The sequence below is a fragment of the Aspergillus glaucus genome (genome assembly GCF_001890805.1).
Source record: "Aspergillus glaucus CBS 516.65 unplaced genomic scaffold ASPGLscaffold_2, whole genome shotgun sequence".
NCBI lineage: Eukaryota > Fungi > Ascomycota > Eurotiomycetes > Eurotiales > Aspergillaceae > Aspergillus > Aspergillus glaucus.
The window spans coordinates 1705707-1722397 of record NW_019170454.1 but is presented as its reverse complement, the minus strand read 5'-3'; the positions used below and the strand labels follow the sequence as shown (position 1 = coordinate 1722397).

Genomic DNA, 16691 nt, shown 5'->3' with positions numbered 1-16691 from the left:
ATGGCAAGCAGAGACCTGTATGGTGACAACGTAGATGACAGCATTTTCTATGAACCCATGTGTGTGCATGCCATGTTGTGGGAACTGAAAAACATACAATGAATTGCCATGAAATCTTCATATAGTCAAGCATGAAATAGTAACATATTCATACAGAACATTCCCACCAAAGAAACGCCGGTTTACCGAACAGAAAATTAAGCACTACGCCTTATCGCCTATCGTTTCTCCTAGTAGCTCTGCCCGTGACATCCTGCCAGGTGGCATCGAAACGTCTTCCGGTGCTCGCCAAAAGACCTTCCTCTTCGGCCTCCTCTGCATCCTCGTCGAGCTGGCGCTCGTCCAACTTGGGGGAGCGGAACATTGAAGTGACAAAGACGATGAGATAAATACCTGGCAGCGCGCGATATGAGTACAGTTCGAGTGCGGGAAGGCATAACGCTTACCAAGAAAAATGAATTGAGCCCAGAAGAATACGATGCCAAAGAAGGGGAAATTTATCGTTACTCGGTTGAGGAATGTACTGGCCACGCTGGGTGTACATACCCGTTTCGCAGCCGAATTATTTGCCAGCTCCGAGCATGGTTTGATGAGATGCTTGCTGCTAGAACAATCGGGTTGTCCATCGAGGAGCCCAGGATGGCGATCGCAGAATGTTTGCGGCCCAAACGTGGCGTATTGAGGGGCAACCACCATGGACAAAGAATAGTTCAGAGCCAGGGCAGTCAGCATTAACATAGCCGTCGCCAAGAGTAGCGCCTGCGGAGAGGTATGGCCCTTTCTAATCTGGAAGATCCTAATCCAAAGGAACCGAATGCCAATAGAAGCAATGCCAATGACGGAGCTGCTGAAGAATAGCAACGCAAGGATAGTGAAAATGACATAGTCGACTGGGAATACCTTGGCAGATTGCACGAAAATCCAGTTGACTGGGTTGAAGACATTGATGTGCCCAAGAATATACCCACAGCGGTGCTTGCAGACTGAATTTTTAGCCTTGTCAATTGCCGTCAGTGCCATTGATACCCAGGTTGCGAATGCTATCAGTAGCAAGAGAAAACCACCCAGCAATTTAACTGGGCGGAAGACAGCTTCGATTCTGATCCATGCCTTCATTAGCCAGCTTCGACCTTCTCCCCGGGCCTCTTCCACAAGCCGTTGTCTTCGAATCAAAGTCCTTTCTTCGCGCACGAGCGTATCCAACTCTCTGCGATCCTTCGAAGACAGGATATCAGGATTTCCTCCACATCGACCTTCTAGCTGGCGTTGCCGTTCTCGATTGCTGTCAAGCTGCATGCCGGTGGTCGCTTTTAGGTTCGGACTCGAAACCGAAGGGGCTGTTTTGATCAAACTGATGGGGAGGAGAGCAAGGCCCGACGAAGTATACACGACGTATAGACATAAACCGATCGTCGTCAACAACCCGAGAGTAAATGTAAGCGCACGCTCTCCATCTAATAATAGATTAGATCTGTTAGACAAATATACCTATTCAACGAGTTCTGGGACACTTACGATTCTCGGTCAACAGCTTCTTGAAATAGTCCAAGTCTTGACCGTCTCTTTTCTTCGAAACAGGAACAAAGAAGCCAACGAGGAACAATATAACTATGATTGCCATAAAGCATATAGTATATTTGAAAGCACTCCAAAAGCGCTTCCAAATAGTTTGTTCTCCGGATTCGGTAGCGACCTCGTCATATTCTTCGTAGAAGAAGTAGGTGAAAGGAATCACGAGCAGACAAAGGACGGCGTCCAAGGAGTAGAGTAGATAGTATACTATCGTCAAGGAATAAGTTATTCTGTCCACCACATCCTGAGAAGCCCAGTCTTTGCGCCGACCCAAGGCTGAAGAAGTCGTGGATGAAACCAAAGCGACATCAATGGGCAGCAGGAAAACAGTCGCCAACAGAGTGGTGATGGCAAAGATGCAAGTCAATGTCACCGAGGGGGAGCGATCGCGAGGCGTTTGATACACATAGATGAAGATGGAGGCTACTGCTATCAGTATAGTTATCACAATGGCGTATACGACCCAAATGAGGGACGTTTGTAAAAGGGCCATGTTGAAGTCCTCAGGACCTGTAAGTGGCTGCAATCAAGCAATTGACATTTGCGACAAATAGACCGGACGAAAATAGGATCGGGACCAGAAGCAAACGGCAACTATGAAGCCGGAGTCTCAAGCATATTACGTCATCGCAACGCGAATCGGCCAGTACGGTCACGTGTAAAGCTCCGGTCATTCGGCGTCCGCGTTTTCAAGAGCTCCATCCATGGGAGCCAAGATGCGCCCAATTGATTTTATTTTTTGATTTATATTCTTTTAAATTCAACCTTGTTCCAATCTCTGCTTTGTTTCTGCCCTCTATAAACCGGAAATGGTTGTGTTTGTTCGTGGCAGCTGAGGGAATGGTCTAAGAAGTTTCCCAACCAAATTCGATTGTTGATAAACCATGCAGTGCTATACTGAGCTGTTGCCCCCGACGGGGGTCACACATGCCTTGACGGTACCCTTCCTTTCTGCTACTGCAACTAACCTGGTGGTTGTGAGGACATCGCTTCTTCAAATTTTCTCTCTGCTCAAAATTGCTCGACCGGAAGGTGGAATTAACGGTGACGGGTCAACAAGACCAGAGCAATCCGAGACCACGAAACTGATCCTTGAGAAGGAATGTCCTATTTCCGGAACAGTGACTGATCTTAGCCGAGTCAAGATTCTGAACTCCAAAAGTGGCGGAGAGGCCATTTTAATTGCGTTTCGAAATGCAAAATTAAGCTTGATTGAATGGGATCAGGAGCGCCATAACATCTCTACCATTTCCATCCACTATTATGAACGGGATGATTTGACCCGTAGTCCCTGGGTGCCTGATTTGGGCAGTTGTGGCAGCAGTCTCAGTGTGGATCCGAGCAGTAGTTGTGCAGTGTTCAATTTTGGAATTCGGAACCTTGCCATTCTACCTTTCCATCAACCCGGAGATGACTTGGTAATGGACGATTATGACTCAGGCGACGAGGGGAGAAACCATGCTGCTGATGCCGAAAAGACCAAGAATGGCATGACCTACCAGACCCCATATGCTTCGTCTTTTGTCTTGCCCGTGGCCGCGTTGGACCCTTCCTTACTCCATCCAATAAGTTTCGCCTTTTTATATGAATATAGGGAGCCGACTTTTGGTATTTTGTATTCTCAGGTTTCAACCTCAACCGCGCTTCACCATGAAAGGAAGGATGCTGTTTTCTATACTGTTTTCACGCTAGATTTGGAACAGCGAGCGTCCACAACGTTGCTCTCGGTCTCCAGACTACCTAGTGATCTCTTCAAAGTGGTAGCTCTCCCACCACCTGTCGGGGGTGCTTTGCTCATTGGCTCCAACGAGCTAGTGCATGTTGACCAGGCAGGCAAAACAAACGCAGTTGGGGTCAATGAGTTCTCTAGGCAGGTTTCGGCCTTTTCAATGGCCGATCAATCAGATCTGGCTCTTCGCCTCGAAGGGTGCACAGTTGAACGTCTTGCTGATAATAACGGTGATTTATTAATGGTGCTTTCCAACGGTGATTTTGTTTTGGTCAATTTTAGGCTTGATGGAAGGTCGGTCTCTGGCATTTCGGTGCAACCTCTACCTGCCACCGCAGGCGGGAATATTATGAAGTCACCTCCGTCATGTTCCGTTTTCCTTGGAGATGGGAGACTATTCGTCGGTAGCGAGGATGCGGATTCGTTGCTTGTGAGCTGTTCCAATCCAGTCTCTGGCGCCAAGAAACCGCGGTCACAGCTCAAGCATGATGTGGACGATTTTGACGGTCTCTCGGATGAGGATCAAAGCGAAGATGACGCCTACGAAGATGATCTATATTCATCAGCGCCTGATATGCCTGCCGACGGGCGTCGTGCATCTACCGAGACATCGCCATTTGGGCCATACAGTCTCCGAGTAGACGACAGATTGCCCAACATCGGTCCACTGAGAGATGTGACTTTAGGTAAATCCTTCTCGAACGTGACGAGCAAGGATCCCAATGCCGAGGGTGTCTCTTCAGAGCTTGAACTCGTGGCCACTCAAGGCTCTGACAGAAATGGCAGTCTGGTGGTTATGAAACGCGCGATTGATCCTCATGTCATTACATCCATGGAGGTTGACTCGGCCGACAATGTCTGGGCAGCATCTGTGGCCCACAGAAGAACGGCACTGACCAGCGCTACCGACAAAACGGATAAGAAAGAGATCCGCCATTATGTGATCATTCCGAAAATCAAGGATTCCGACAAAGAAGAGTCGGAAGTATTTGTTGTGGATGGAAGTGACTTGAAATCTTTCGAAGCTCCCGAATTCAACCCGAATGGGGATTTCACAATCGATGTTGGCGTGTTGGCAGAAAAGACTCGGGTAGTCCAGGTTCTAAGAAACGAAGTGAGAAGCTATGATCTTGGTGAGTGATGTAGTTGTACTAATGGAAAAAAGAAGTGTGACAGTGACGCTAATGAAGGATGGTTTATTAGACTTGGGTTTAGCCCAGATTTACCCCGTATGGGATGAAGACACCAGCGAGGAACGAATGGCAGTGAGCACCAGCCTTGCAGACCCGTACCTTGCGATTCTTCGGGATGATTCGACGTTACTGCTTCTCCAAGCAGATGACAGTGGAGACCTTGACGAATTACCGATTAATGAAACCGTTACTTCGATAAAATGGTTTTCATGCTGTCTGTACCGAGATACTAACAAGGTCTTTTCCTTTTCCGAATCAACTCCTGATGGCTCTAACGAGAGCGACATTCTTCTCTTTCTGCTTAGCTCAGATGGAAATTTATTTGTAAGTACCGGAAACGCAAATTCTTAGTCTTGTACTTACAATTCCGAATTGCAGATTTTCCGACTTCCTGACCAAAAGCTGCTGTCAACAATCGACGGGGTTGATTGCTTGCAGTCGATTCTCTCAATTGACCCACCAAAACGATCGGCTACGCGTGAGAAGCTAGTCGAGGCCGTTGTCGCGGACCTCGGAGATTCATATAGTAGCCAGCCGTATTTGATCGTATGCATTTACCTTGAATCCGTTCAATCCCTTCTTACATGAAACTGACATGGCCCCAGGTGCGAACCGAGAACGACGACCTTTTCATATACAGGCCATACTTAGCCCCAGGCACAACGGACGGAGAGCCGTTTAGTTTGCGTTTCTTTAGGGAGGCGAACCATTTTCTACCAGAGGTCCCTTCCAGTTTGGATGCGGACAATTCGAATGTGGGCTTTCAAGGGACTAAACCATTGCGTATATTGCCCAATGTGTCGGGGTTACGTGCCGTCTTCATGCCAGGTGCATCAGCAGGTTTTGTTGTCAAGACACCTACATGTGTGCCTCATGTCATACGCCTAAGGGGGGACTATGTACGCGGTCTAAGTAGCTTTGACTCGTTTGCTCTTGGATGCATTGACGGCTTTGTTTATGTGGATTCAAATGTATTTTCCTCTTCCTTTTCTGGGGCATACGCGCTGATCAAACTTGCAGGATGTCATTCGAGCATGTCAATTGCCTAAAGATACTCAATTCGACTATTCGTGGACATTGCGAAAGGTTCACATAGGGGAGAATGTCGACCATGTGGCTTATTCTTCTTCGTCCGAAACATATGTACTTGGGACTAGCCACAAGGCCGAATTCAAGTTACCTGAAGATGACGAGCTCCATACTGAATGGCGTAATGAAGGTCAGTCTGGAACCACACATGGTGAGAAATAAGCTAATGCATCCTAGTTATCTCGTTTCTGCCCGAGGTGGACCAAAGCTCGCTCAAAGTCGTCAGTCCAAAAACATGGTCTGTCATTGATAGGTATGAGACCATAGCGATTGAGAATTTATTACTATATACACATATATTAACTTGCTTTGTAGCTATCCTTTGGGCCCTGCCGAGCATGTGATGGCGGTCAAGAACATAAATCTCGAGGTTTCGGAGAACACGCACGAGCGCAAGGACATGATCGTTGTCGGAACAGCCATTGCCCGAGGCGAAGACATACCCGCGCGCGGTTGCATATACGTGTTCGAGGTTATCAAAGTGGTTCCGGACCCGGAGAAGGAGGAAACAGACCGCAAACTGAAACTCATAGGCAAGGAACCAGTTCGAGGCGCTGTGACGGCGTTGTCTGGGATTGGCGGACAGGGCTTTCTCATTGCCGCACAGGGGCAGAAGTGCATGGTTAGGGGTCTTAAGGAAGACGGCAGCCTTCTCCCCGTTGCATTCATGGATATGCAATGCTATGTCAACGTGGTCAAGGAACTCAAAGGCACTGGAATGTGTATACTGAGTGACGCCGTGAAGGGGACCTGGTTTGCGGGCTACTCGGTATGCGCCTTACGATTTCCAAGATGGAACATAGACTGATAATTTATACAGGAGGAACCATATAAGATGAGTCTGTTCGGCAAAGACCCAGAATATCTCGAGGTCGTCGCTGCAGATTTCCTCCCAGAAGGCGACAAACTATTCATTCTAGTCGCCGATAGCGACTGCAACCTTCACGTCCTGCAATATGACCCAGAGGGTAAGCTTTTCCCATCCCACTTTTCTTTCTCAATTCCGCCAAGACACCAAACTAACCCAAAACAGACCCCAAATCATCCAACGGCGACCGCCTCCTAAGCCGCAGCAAATTCCACCTCGGCCACTACGCAACCACTCTAACCCTCCTCCCCCGAACCGCCGTCTCCTCCGAACAAGCCCTCCTCCAACCCGACGAGATGGACATCGACGAAGTTCACACCGCGAACCACCAGGTCCTCGTCACGACGCAGAACGGCTCCGTGGGTCTCATCACGCCCGTTGCGGAGGAATCGTACCGTCGTCTCTCGGCACTGCAGTCCCAGCTCACTAATACCATCGAACATCCTTGTGGATTGAATCCTCGTGCGTTCCGGGCGATTGAGAGTGACGGGGCTGCGGGGCGGGGAATGGTTGATGGTAGTCTGCTGTGTCAGTGGTTGGATCTGGGCAAACAGCGTAAGACTGAGATTGCCACTAGAGTGGGTGCGAATGAGTGGGAGATCAGGGCAGATCTAGAGGCTATAAGTGGTAGCGGGCTTGGATATTTGTGATTCTTTTTACCATTTAGTAATTGAAAAAGGAGCCGAAAGAGTATAATTTGGATAGACTTGTGTGCTAATGTTATATCCATTTGCTATTATGATGATTATTAGTATATGTAGAAATGATGTTTGTCGACATGATCGACAATATCTGAAAAGATATCTATCCTAAAAAGTAGATCCTTGAGATAAGGTTCTATAAAATGAAGCAGAGACTTCGGTCAAATGTCCCAGACAAACCAGCCGAATAAGAGAAAGAGGAAGAGAAAAAGAGGAGCGGACTGTTACCTCACTCCGATACCCTAAGGGTGAGATATCCATAACCAAAACTCCGGGGTAGTGAAGAAAATAATGACGAAAGAAACCAAATATAAACGCCTAAACCCACCGACCCAAATATATAACCCGGACGTATATTCCAACAATGCAACCCAGACTAGTAAACTTATTTTCCTTTCCTTTTTCTCTTTTTATAAATAACACACCTCTTTAATAAACATCCTCTGCAAAATACCGCTTGCTTCGACCCCGGGCTGTGACAAACTTGGTCTCCGGCATTGTGGTATGATGTACCACATGGGGCCGGTATACTGCATCAACAGGTGTTTGCCAATCATCTAAACCCAGGGGAAAGTACTCATAAAGTAAGTCGGCATTATCATTGGGGAAGGGCAACGAGGATGTGAATGGCTGTTGTAGATTTGTGGTATTCAGGAGGGGTAGTGATGAATTGACATTCTGGGGCTCTGTCCGCGAAACATCATGGGACAGTTTTCGCATCTTTGCAGGAGGGACAGAGTTATCCCAGGTGAGGTCTTTGTGCGATAGGTCATTGCTGGAATATGATGACACGGTTGTAGGGGGATCATTGGGATCGAGTGTGTGACTATCTTCATCCTCCAATATTGATAGATTGATGGGGGCTGCAATTGAATGGGCACGCTGTTGTTGTATTTGTGTGCCCTGGGGAAAGTCCGGACTCGGTTGCGATTGATAAAGAGATGGTATTTGAGCGGGTAACGACCCAGTACTACTTCGTGCTGTCTGCGGCATTCTGGCCCAGTCGGGAGGAGATGCCTGCTGCTGCACTACACCTGCGGAGGCCACTGAAATTGATGTATCCGGAGAATTACTTTTGACGGTGGACCTGTTATTGGTCGTTCTAGCTGGCGTCATACTAGCACGGGGTGTCGATTCACTGGTTGGGGTACGATTGATGGCGCTCGAAGTTGATGCTGCATGGGTGTGCTTCCGTGATGCAGCAGCGCTACCACTCAGAGGCAAATCTTTGCGGGACTGGAAATTGCGCGGGCTGCGACCTCGAACGATGACGGGGGCCGAGTGAATCTCGCTGATGGGGATCTTGGCGCCAGTGGACAAGGTTGCGACGACCTTGAGACGGACGACAAAGTGTTGTTGCAGCTCTTTCCGGCGACCATTGTTGGCGGTTGCGACGCGGAATTGCAGACGCTTCCATGCAATGGGGAAGGTGGCATAGTCGGTGTCCATGTCCTGACCAGCCATGATGTCCAAGGGGATCGGGGGCGGTTCCTTTTCGACTTTGGGCGGGGGATTCTCTTCGACAACGGGAGCAGGAGGGTTGCCACTTCCATTGTTGCTATTGGCAGCGGGGGTCTTCCAAGGCACGGAGATGATCTTAACGGAATTGCCCTCGACAGACTCCGTGGCTGACACGGTGAGTTCCTGAGCAAGGATGGGTATCCGGTCTCCCTGATCGGTCATAATGTAGCGCAAACTGCGGGGCAACGTGACGGAACCGGTTATCTGGAACAGATTGCGGCGGTAGCATGTCAATTCTGCACCCTGCTGGGGTGGCGCGTGCTCTGCGGGAGAGGTGGTCCAAGGCGATTCCGCAAGGAAGAACATGCCATGCAACTGAGCGGACATGGATATCGAGGTCCTGCGAAGGGAATAGTCGAGCAGGGTGAAGTTGAAGACGGGGACAGAAAAGCTCAGTAGCTTATTGTTATGATCGATTGACGAATCCGGGGGTGGGGGCTGCTCGGGCGGGACCTGTTCAAACGAGGAGACCATGTCGGTTGTCGCAAAGGGATCCTCATAGCCGGAGGGGAAGTGTTTCAATGGTGCGGATAAGCCATGTTGAGAGGAGAAGGCCATAGGGTCATCGCCACTGGTCGCCCCAAGGTCTCAGTACAATGTTCCCTTCATTATAAGAAGGAGGAAAAAACGTACCTGACAAACGTCTCCGAATCAAAATTGGAGGGTTGATCAGGAAGATCCATACCCGGGACGGAGCTGAGATAGTCCACACCTTGGAGATTGCCGAGCGATAAGGGACTGGCCAAGTAGGGCATGGCCATGGTATCGAAACCCTCCATGATAAGAGAGGCAGTGATTTGATCGGACCAGACGGAGAGAGAGGAAAAGAGGGGAAGAGAAGAATGAGGAGGAGGAACAGAGAGGGATACCCGTCGGTCAATTGGCGGAGAGCAACACCGCGCAGGGACAGTAGGAGGGGAGGAGAGGGAAAGGGGAGAAGAGAGGAAAGAAAGAGAGAAGAGAAGAAGAAAAGAAAAAGGTCAAGTAAAAGAAAAGAACGAATGACAGCGAAGAGGAGAAAACAAGAACAGAAGAGGGAAAGGGTTCGAGAGAGAGAGAGAGAGAGAGAGAGAGAGAGAGAGAGAGAGAAAAGGCTGAAGATACGATCGCAACGCGCAGAAACGACCGAAAAGAGCGAGAGACGCAATGATGCAAACAGGATCAGAGCGAGAAAGTGGGAACAACCATTGCGGAAGTTTTGAATTGAATCTCTTTTTTTCTGGTGAGAGAAGAAAAGTGTGGAGAGGCGAAGAATTGAGAGATTGAGAATGGAGAGCGGAGAACAGTAAGTAAGTATTACCAAGTCCAAGAAACACCGCAGACGGAACAATAAAATGCCTTTTGTTATTATTTTATATACTGTGCTGTATGATTTTAAATACTGAGTTGAAAAGTCACATGTCTTGGTACATTTTACATAGTAGTAAGTCTATACTTGTACATACAGCTGTCTGCTGTTAGTGTCCGTCGCGGGTCTGTCGATCGATCTGCGACTTTTTGGCCTGTTGTTATGTACTATTACTCTGCTCTCTTTCTTTACAAGTAATAATAGTGTATGTATATCTTCCAATTAGTACTGTTGAAACAGTATTCTACCAGGACATTGCAACTGAACGAGAATGGTAATACAGTAAACGCTTCTGAATCAGGCAAGGCGGGTCAAGGCTCGTGCGCAGACCCCACCGAAACCCGGGGAACAGAGTCTCTTTTTTCTCCGAATTCGTATGCTTACAGAGTACAAAATTACAGGATATGGAGTCTTGTCAATAGAGTACTTGTATAATGATAGAAATGTCGATACATCTTGAGCTATCCATGCCATACAGTAGGTTTGACAGCCGTGATACTGAAGGTACCGTACCGTACCGTACATAACCGTACCAACCCGTCCCACGGGCCGCCAGTCACCGGCCAGACCCCGCTCAGCCCTCCAGGGGTACTAGTCCTGATCCGGTCATGTCTCACAGTTTGACCATCAAGTAGAACAGAAGAGTAGAACAAGGAACGAGAAGAAAAGACTTGACTACTCCATACAGTAGTTGAACCAGAGATACTGGTCAATAGTCTGCGTTCATCACAATATCACTTTTGTCCAGAAGTGTCCGCAAGCAGTCACAGTGCTCCACCTGCCGCCACTTTCCGCCGTGGATCATCCGAGGGCGATCTAGCGCTATACCGTATCTAGTCATCTCCTCCTGTCTGATTGGATGCGTCCAGCTGTGATCGTTCATCTCATATCGTCCAATCGGAACCACTCAGTTAATACTATATACACTAGAACCATACAGTACGGAGTATGTAGTCATTATTATTATGTACCAATGCACAAAGGCAGACACACAATACTATGGATGAGGCCCCATCCATACCGTCGCATCGCAATTCACTTCTTCGAATCGATGCAACATCTCGAATCCCATTCTAGATAGACAATCCAAGTTGCTGTCTCCATTCACCTATTCCCGGTTAGTCCTTATCGTTCCACCCCCCCCCCCCCCCCCCCCCCCCCCCCCCCCCCCCAAAAAAAAAAAGGCAGACCGGAAAGAGAACTCTACTCACACAATCCAAGACAACCGCTTTCGCCCCCTGCTTGCGGCTCTGCTTGATTCCCAGAAATATCAGTCCCTGCAGAACTGTCGCATACTCTCCCACCAATGGGGAAATCACCGGAGACGAGACCCCGCCCGCCAGAACCGGTTGATTCTTCAGTGCCGCCATGTGCGCTGCCAATACCGATCGCGCATTGTAAATGACTACACTGCCAAGCATTTCCCCGTCGTCTGCCCGTAGCGCCCGGATAATTCCGCAGTCCGGTGCGTCTCCCAGAGCCACATGGTAGATGTCCTGCAGCCCTGGCCGCGAGTTCGTCCGTACATGATCCAACACCACATCTGCATAGTCCCATCCATATACCAAATCATACCGCACTGCCGTATGGTTCTGGAGCGTGTCTACAAGCCCGTTTGGCGGTGTCCATGTTGTCGCATTGCGCAGCACCACACTGCACACCGGCCGCGACAGCGCTGTGTTCCAGCCCAAATTTGCAAACCACTGCCGCAGCCGCTTCCGCTCCACTGGGTGTGTGGCCGGGATGCCCAAGTATATCCCAGGAAGTCGCGAGCCTAGCTGGAATCGCTTGATTCCTTTGCATTGGAGTAGCGTGTGAATGGCCCGATGGTGGAGTGATCTCCCGATCGATAGTCTTCGTCGCGATGGGTCCACTATCAATGATCCAATAATACCGGTCCCAGTCGATCGGAAAAAGTACGTCGAGCAAAACCCGTAAAGGGCTTGCGTGCTGCTATTCCTTACCACGAGATGGGCCTCGACCACTTCTGCTCGTCGGAGCAGGAAGCTGTTGGATGTCACTCCCTGCAGCTCCGAATTCTGCGCGCTATCCGCTCGAACAATATCCAGCAAGGCATCTAACGCATGAGCATCTCGTTCTTCGTTCCAATTCTCCACCAGCCAATGCTGTCTCGCCTGATGCAGCTTCTGACTACGGCTGATAGACCCTGGCAGGGATCCGGTTGGTGTCAGTTCCCCGTACAGCACCTGTACCAGTGCCTCCAGCGCCGGCTCCGTAAAGTCGTACGTGCAGACGTAGGTCTCAACTGACCGATCCGTCGCAAAGTCGTACGGGGAACTAGCTGCCACGACCACGAGGGGCTTCTCGCGTGGTTGCCCTGCTTGCGACATCCTGCAGAGCATCGACACGTGCTTTGTGAAGCCATGCTGGTACAGATGTCGATTTGCATCTGCTGTGACAACAATGACCGCACTAGCTCGCTCGATTAGGTTCTCGTGGATAGGACGGACCCCATTGGTTGTGTAGGACGTGTGTAACACCCGACCGTTCCGCTGCCGTGAGAGGGACCGTCCTAGCTCCTTGAAAACGCTTTCGCCACTGAGAACCGAGGCCGTCCGATCCCAGGCAATAGGATCCTCGAGTGACAGACCTAGATGTGCTGCCACAGACCGCGATACAGCCGAGGCGGGTAGCGGCTTCACCAATGGTGTTAGCAACAAGAGTTCCTCGTTCGGATCCAGGATGCCAGATAGCGGCAGCAAATCCCTCTTATCGCGCATCACTGAAATGGAACCGCCATATGCTCTCTTGGCAAGACTCGTATGGCTGGGCTGCATCTGAGTCAGCGAATGCAGCCCTGGCGGGTTCAGCGCCTGCTCCCAGGATGTGCATCGGGCTTTCATTTGCAAAACACGACGAAAGGATTGCTCGATCCGACCGCGGCTGATGATCCCATTCTCGACCCCGAGTTTCAGTCCACTTATGGCTTCTTGTTGCACAGCAAAGGACCGGCAAAGAAGAATAATATCGCAGCCTGCGTTCTTCGCCATCACCGTACCGCCGCCCACGCCGATGTTGTGAGTCAGCGCCTCCATTTCCAGGCATTCTGAGACCACCACTCCACGGAAATCTAGGTCCTTCCTGAGCAAGTCATCTACAACCTGCTCACTCAAACAGGCATGCATGACATTGACCCCTGCGGATGACATGGACACCCCGCCCACCATCATGGAATCCAAGCCGTGGGAAATTGCATTACGAAAGGGAACCAGTGCCGATAAACTGAGCTGATCCAACGTTTCGGTGATGATGGGAACGTCCGCTTGCGACCCCAGGAATTCCAGATTGCCATACGATGGGAAATGCTTGCCGCATGTTGCCAGACCCGCCTCCTGGAAGCCTCTCATGAACTCCGTACCATACTGCGATACCTCTTGCGGGTCATCGCCCGTCGTGCGGACGCCCAGCGGTTGGCTCTTGACATTTGTCAAGACGTCCAGAACTGGGCCCAGGATCCAGTTGACTCCAACGGCTTTGAGCTCTTGCGCTGTCGCGAGGGCCACCTCATGCGCCAAGGCCTGGGAACCCGTCGCCGCGACTCCCATTGCGCTAGGGAACTGTCTGATATAGGTTTCATCATACAGGCTATTAACCCCGCCATTCTCTTGGTCCAGGGCAATTAACAGAGGTACTGGATGACCCGCATTCCGGGCAATGGTTTGCAATTCGAGAACCAGTCGCGTTGCCTCCTCTGCGGCTGTTCACTATTAGTTTGCTTATACTTATGATGGTTAAGAAAAGAAGAGAAAAAGATAATACATTTTAGATTCTTGGCTGATAATAACACAGAACCCAAGTAATGATTCTCAATGAGTGAACGAATCTGAGGATTGACAGAGGTCCCATCAAAGCCCATCATAAAGAGCTGACCCATCTGCCTATAAGGACATGGGAAAGGCCGTAGGCCATAATGACCCTGTCAGCAATGCACACCACCAAGTCTACACAAACAAGATAACGCCAAGAAATCATCGATAAGAGCCCTACCTATCAAGATCCTCCCAACCAGAGGGCAATAACTCCTCATTCGGGGCCATTGTGGCCCTGAATTGGAGAAGCGAGGTATGCCAGCGACAATTGGGGGAAGGGAGGAAGGGGTTGAAACCCTATGTTCCCTCTCCCCCAGACCCTGTCAAAGCCAATCAAACAAACGAAAAGTAGCTAGATAGCTTAGCTTCTAGCTGTTTTCGCGATGGCGTATGGAATTATGGTAACAGGTAGGAGCAGTAGGTTGTAGCGGTGGGGAGGGGCATCAGCCGGATTGGGTGAGGAGAAATGCAGCTGCCATGTGCCATGAGAAACGAGAACCGCAAACGGAAGCCGAGGAATGTGTGTAACTATCCCGAAACCGTTGTCTGACATCCGGGAGATAAGCTATAACTAGCACAAGAAGTCAGCGGCTATCAGGACCGCGCATCGTAGACATCGACAAGATAGTGACAGAGAGATAGATAATCTCAATCCATCGACCGTATCGGGAGAACAATGAGCATGTTTGTCCAGTTTGCTTCCTTTTCTTTGCCTCGGACTAACCACGTGACCATGACCATACTGAAACATGCGGGGATATCATACCGTGTCGTACCATACCGTACCATACGGACCGTTCCATACAACGGTTGCACTTGCCTTGGATCCAACAGCGGCTCCCCAAATGACACTTCGAATGCAACGGTGGAGTCAGGTATCATACTTAGTCATGCAATGCTGATTGCGGGATGACGATGAATATCATCCCGATAATAAAATGGCACCTCCGACTGTAACACTAGATGACAGGTAGAGAATCGGAGGCACAGAAAAGGTAAAGACAGGCACAGGCAAAAGGGGGAGAGAGAATACAAGAGAAGGGGAATGCGTCATATATTCTATGGAACCGGCGAAATTACCAGTAGTAGTATATCACCTGGAGATAGGGCAGACATCTTCGCCACGACCGGAAAAGGAGACCTGCGCACCTGATGGAGATAAAGAAGTTCATTTGCTACTTTTGGATATTGGATTCGTCAGAAACAAGACCTTGGCTATGTCAGTACAGTACTATAGCGTAGAATGAGTCGCATTCGCAAATGTCACTCTTTGGGCGTCTCTCCACCATGACTGCAACGGATCCATGGGTGGTTATGATGGAGGCCTGGACATTTTGTCTTTCTGTCTTTCTCTTTCTTACCCCTCCTCTTATTCTATCTTTTGATTCTTGACTGCTCTTCTTCTCCTATTATTCTTCATCTATATACATATATACACAAACCCAAGGGTTTCTCTTGTACTGCCTTATCGTTTGATCAAGCTTCTTAGTGACGTATTCACGCAGCCCTCAAAATGTATCTCATCCCTCTTCTCGCCGCTTTATTCTACTAGACTAACTGGCTCTAGGAGAGTCATCGTCAGGGAAGATGCTCTGGCAGTGTCAGAATATATCGCAGACTACATCATCAGTATGTATCCCTCTGTTTGCTACTTGATTGCTTTCAAACGTGCAGCTTGCTAATTCAGTTCAGCACGCATCAAGACATTCCAGCCAACCCCGGACCGGCCCTTCGTACTCGGACTCCCTACCGGCAGCAGCCCGGAGATCATATACAATGTCTTGGTGCGCCGCTACACGGCTGGCGACATCTCGTTCAAGAATGTCGTGACGTTCAACATGGTATTGCCTCCCAGACTCTCTGGAAAGAAGCACTTATACTAATGCAAGATAGGATGAATATGTTGGCCTCTCCCGTGAACATCCCGAATCCTACCACAGCTTCATGTACAAGCACTTCTTCTCGCATGTCGACATTCTGCCACAGAACATCAACATCCTGGACGGAAATTCCCCGGACCTAGCCGCAGAATGCGCCTCATTCGAAGACCGTATCGTCAGCTACGGTGGTATTGAACTTTTTATCGGAGGAGTCGGCTCAGACGGTCACATTGCATTCAACGAGCCTGGCTCCTCAATGAGCAGCCGCACGCGTGTCAAGACCCTGACATACGACACCATCTTGGCCAACTCGCGCTTCTTCAATAATGACCTGTCCAAGGTGCCGCGCATGGCCCTGACAGTGGGTATCCAGACCATCATGGACGCGCGCGAAGTTGTCATTGTGGCAACGGGTCCACACAAGGCAGTTGCTCTGGAGAAAGGCCTCGAAGGCCCCGTCAACCACATGTGGACACTGTCTGCATTGCAGCTCCACCGGCACCCGCTCATCGTATGTGACCGGGATGCAACCCTCGAGCTCAAAGTCAAGACTGTCCGGTACTTCGAAGGGATTGAACAGGCCGGCACGGATGCCCGTACCCAGGGCCCGTGGTTGGCTTACAGACCTAAGACACCGATGACCTACGTTCCTCAACAGCAGCCAACCCCGAAGGCAATGCCTACGAAGGTGCCTCAAACCTTGCGCATCAATACGGAGCTTCAGCGATCCTTTGATGATGACGAGTTGACCCCGGATAGCATGTCCTCCCGAATGGTCGACTCGGCCGTAAGTGGACTGGACTCGATGCTCAAGGATGAATTGATTTTTGATCGGATGGGATCCCGCGTAACTACCAACTAATTGCCATTTTTACATGGTTTACCGACCTATAACCCAGTAGAAACTTTAGGATTGCTTTGCTTCCTGTTGTCTCCTTCTTTTCCTCTTTTTTTTTTTTT

At 49.7% G+C, this 16691-nt stretch overlaps 5 protein-coding genes across 5 annotated transcripts; 2 read left to right on the top strand and 3 right to left on the bottom strand.

The window, feature by feature from the left end:
* Positions 1 to 211: 211 nt before the first annotated feature.
* Positions 212 to 2065, bottom strand: ASPGLDRAFT_22361 (putative LMBR1 domain protein; the record flags this gene model as incomplete). Its single annotated transcript, XM_022543175.1, has 3 exons — positions 212 to 393; positions 447 to 1454; positions 1516 to 2065. 3 exons carry the CDS (start codon positions 2063 to 2065, stop codon positions 212 to 214), a joined length of 1740 nt encoding a protein of 579 aa, XP_022405584.1.
* A 391-nt stretch (positions 2066 to 2456) lies between these two features.
* ASPGLDRAFT_117351 (cleavage/polyadenylation factor CFT1) lies at positions 2457 to 7101 on the top strand (the record flags this gene model as incomplete). Its single annotated transcript, XM_022539860.1, has 9 exons — positions 2457 to 4434; positions 4505 to 4818; positions 4873 to 5040; positions 5100 to 5465; positions 5515 to 5713; positions 5761 to 5836; positions 5899 to 6352; positions 6404 to 6551; positions 6617 to 7101. 9 exons carry the CDS (start codon positions 2457 to 2459, stop codon positions 7099 to 7101), a joined length of 4188 nt encoding a protein of 1395 aa, XP_022405583.1.
* Positions 7102 to 7288: 187 nt separating this feature from the next.
* Positions 7289 to 9540, bottom strand: ASPGLDRAFT_54868 (NDT80/PhoG-like DNA-binding family protein). The gene is made up of 2 exons (XM_022548105.1): positions 9307 to 9540; positions 7289 to 9244 (listed from the first exon to the last, which is right to left on the bottom strand). Exons 1-2 carry the CDS (start codon positions 9450 to 9452, stop codon positions 7582 to 7584), a joined length of 1809 nt encoding a protein of 602 aa, XP_022405582.1. The 5' UTR covers positions 9453 to 9540; the 3' UTR covers positions 7289 to 7581.
* Positions 9541 to 10806: 1266 nt separating this feature from the next.
* ASPGLDRAFT_42510 (putative beta-N-acetylglucosaminidase) lies at positions 10807 to 13924 on the bottom strand. The gene is made up of 3 exons (XM_022545619.1): positions 13802 to 13924; positions 11233 to 13739; positions 10807 to 11129 (listed from the first exon to the last, which is right to left on the bottom strand). The coding sequence occupies exons 1-3, from the start codon at positions 13896 to 13898 to the stop codon at positions 11019 to 11021; spliced, it is 2715 nt and encodes a 904-aa protein (XP_022405581.1). The 5' UTR covers positions 13899 to 13924; the 3' UTR covers positions 10807 to 11018.
* Positions 13925 to 15231: 1307 nt separating this feature from the next.
* ASPGLDRAFT_757047 (putative glucosamine-6-phosphate deaminase) lies at positions 15232 to 16691 on the top strand. The gene is made up of 4 exons (XM_022549815.1): positions 15232 to 15366; positions 15419 to 15480; positions 15544 to 15692; positions 15745 to 16691. Coding segments are annotated over exons 1-4 (1062 nt in total). The 5' UTR covers positions 15232 to 15364; the 3' UTR covers positions 16594 to 16691.

What these genes read in the sequence shown, in the direction of transcription:
- ASPGLDRAFT_54868 (XM_022548105.1), bottom strand. Translation starts at nt 9,452, where the DNA reads ATGGAGGGTTTCGATACCATGGCCATGCCCTACTTGGCCAGTCCCTTA. An exon ending in GATTCGGAGACGTTTGTCAG is followed by an intron (nt 9,245 to 9,306) that starts GTACGTTTTTTC and finishes TGGGGCGACCAG; the next exon opens with TGGCGATGACCCTATGGCCT.
- ASPGLDRAFT_42510 (XM_022545619.1), bottom strand. Translation starts at nt 13,898, where the DNA reads ATGGGCTTTGATGGGACCTCTGTCAATCCTCAGATTCGTTCACTCATT. An exon ending in ATCAGCCAAGAATCTAAAAT is followed by an intron (nt 13,740 to 13,801) that starts GTATTATCTTTT and finishes AATAGTGAACAG; the next exon opens with CCGCAGAGGAGGCAACGCGA. An exon ending in AAGCGGTTGTCTTGGATTGT is followed by an intron (nt 11,130 to 11,232) that starts GTGAGTAGAGTT and finishes AACCGGGAATAG; the next exon opens with GTGAATGGAGACAGCAACTT.
- ASPGLDRAFT_757047 (XM_022549815.1), top strand. An exon ending in TATCGCAGACTACATCATCA is followed by an intron (nt 15,481 to 15,543) that starts GTATGTATCCCT and finishes AATTCAGTTCAG; the next exon opens with CACGCATCAAGACATTCCAG. An exon ending in ATGTCGTGACGTTCAACATG is followed by an intron (nt 15,693 to 15,744) that starts GTATTGCCTCCC and finishes AATGCAAGATAG; the next exon opens with GATGAATATGTTGGCCTCTC.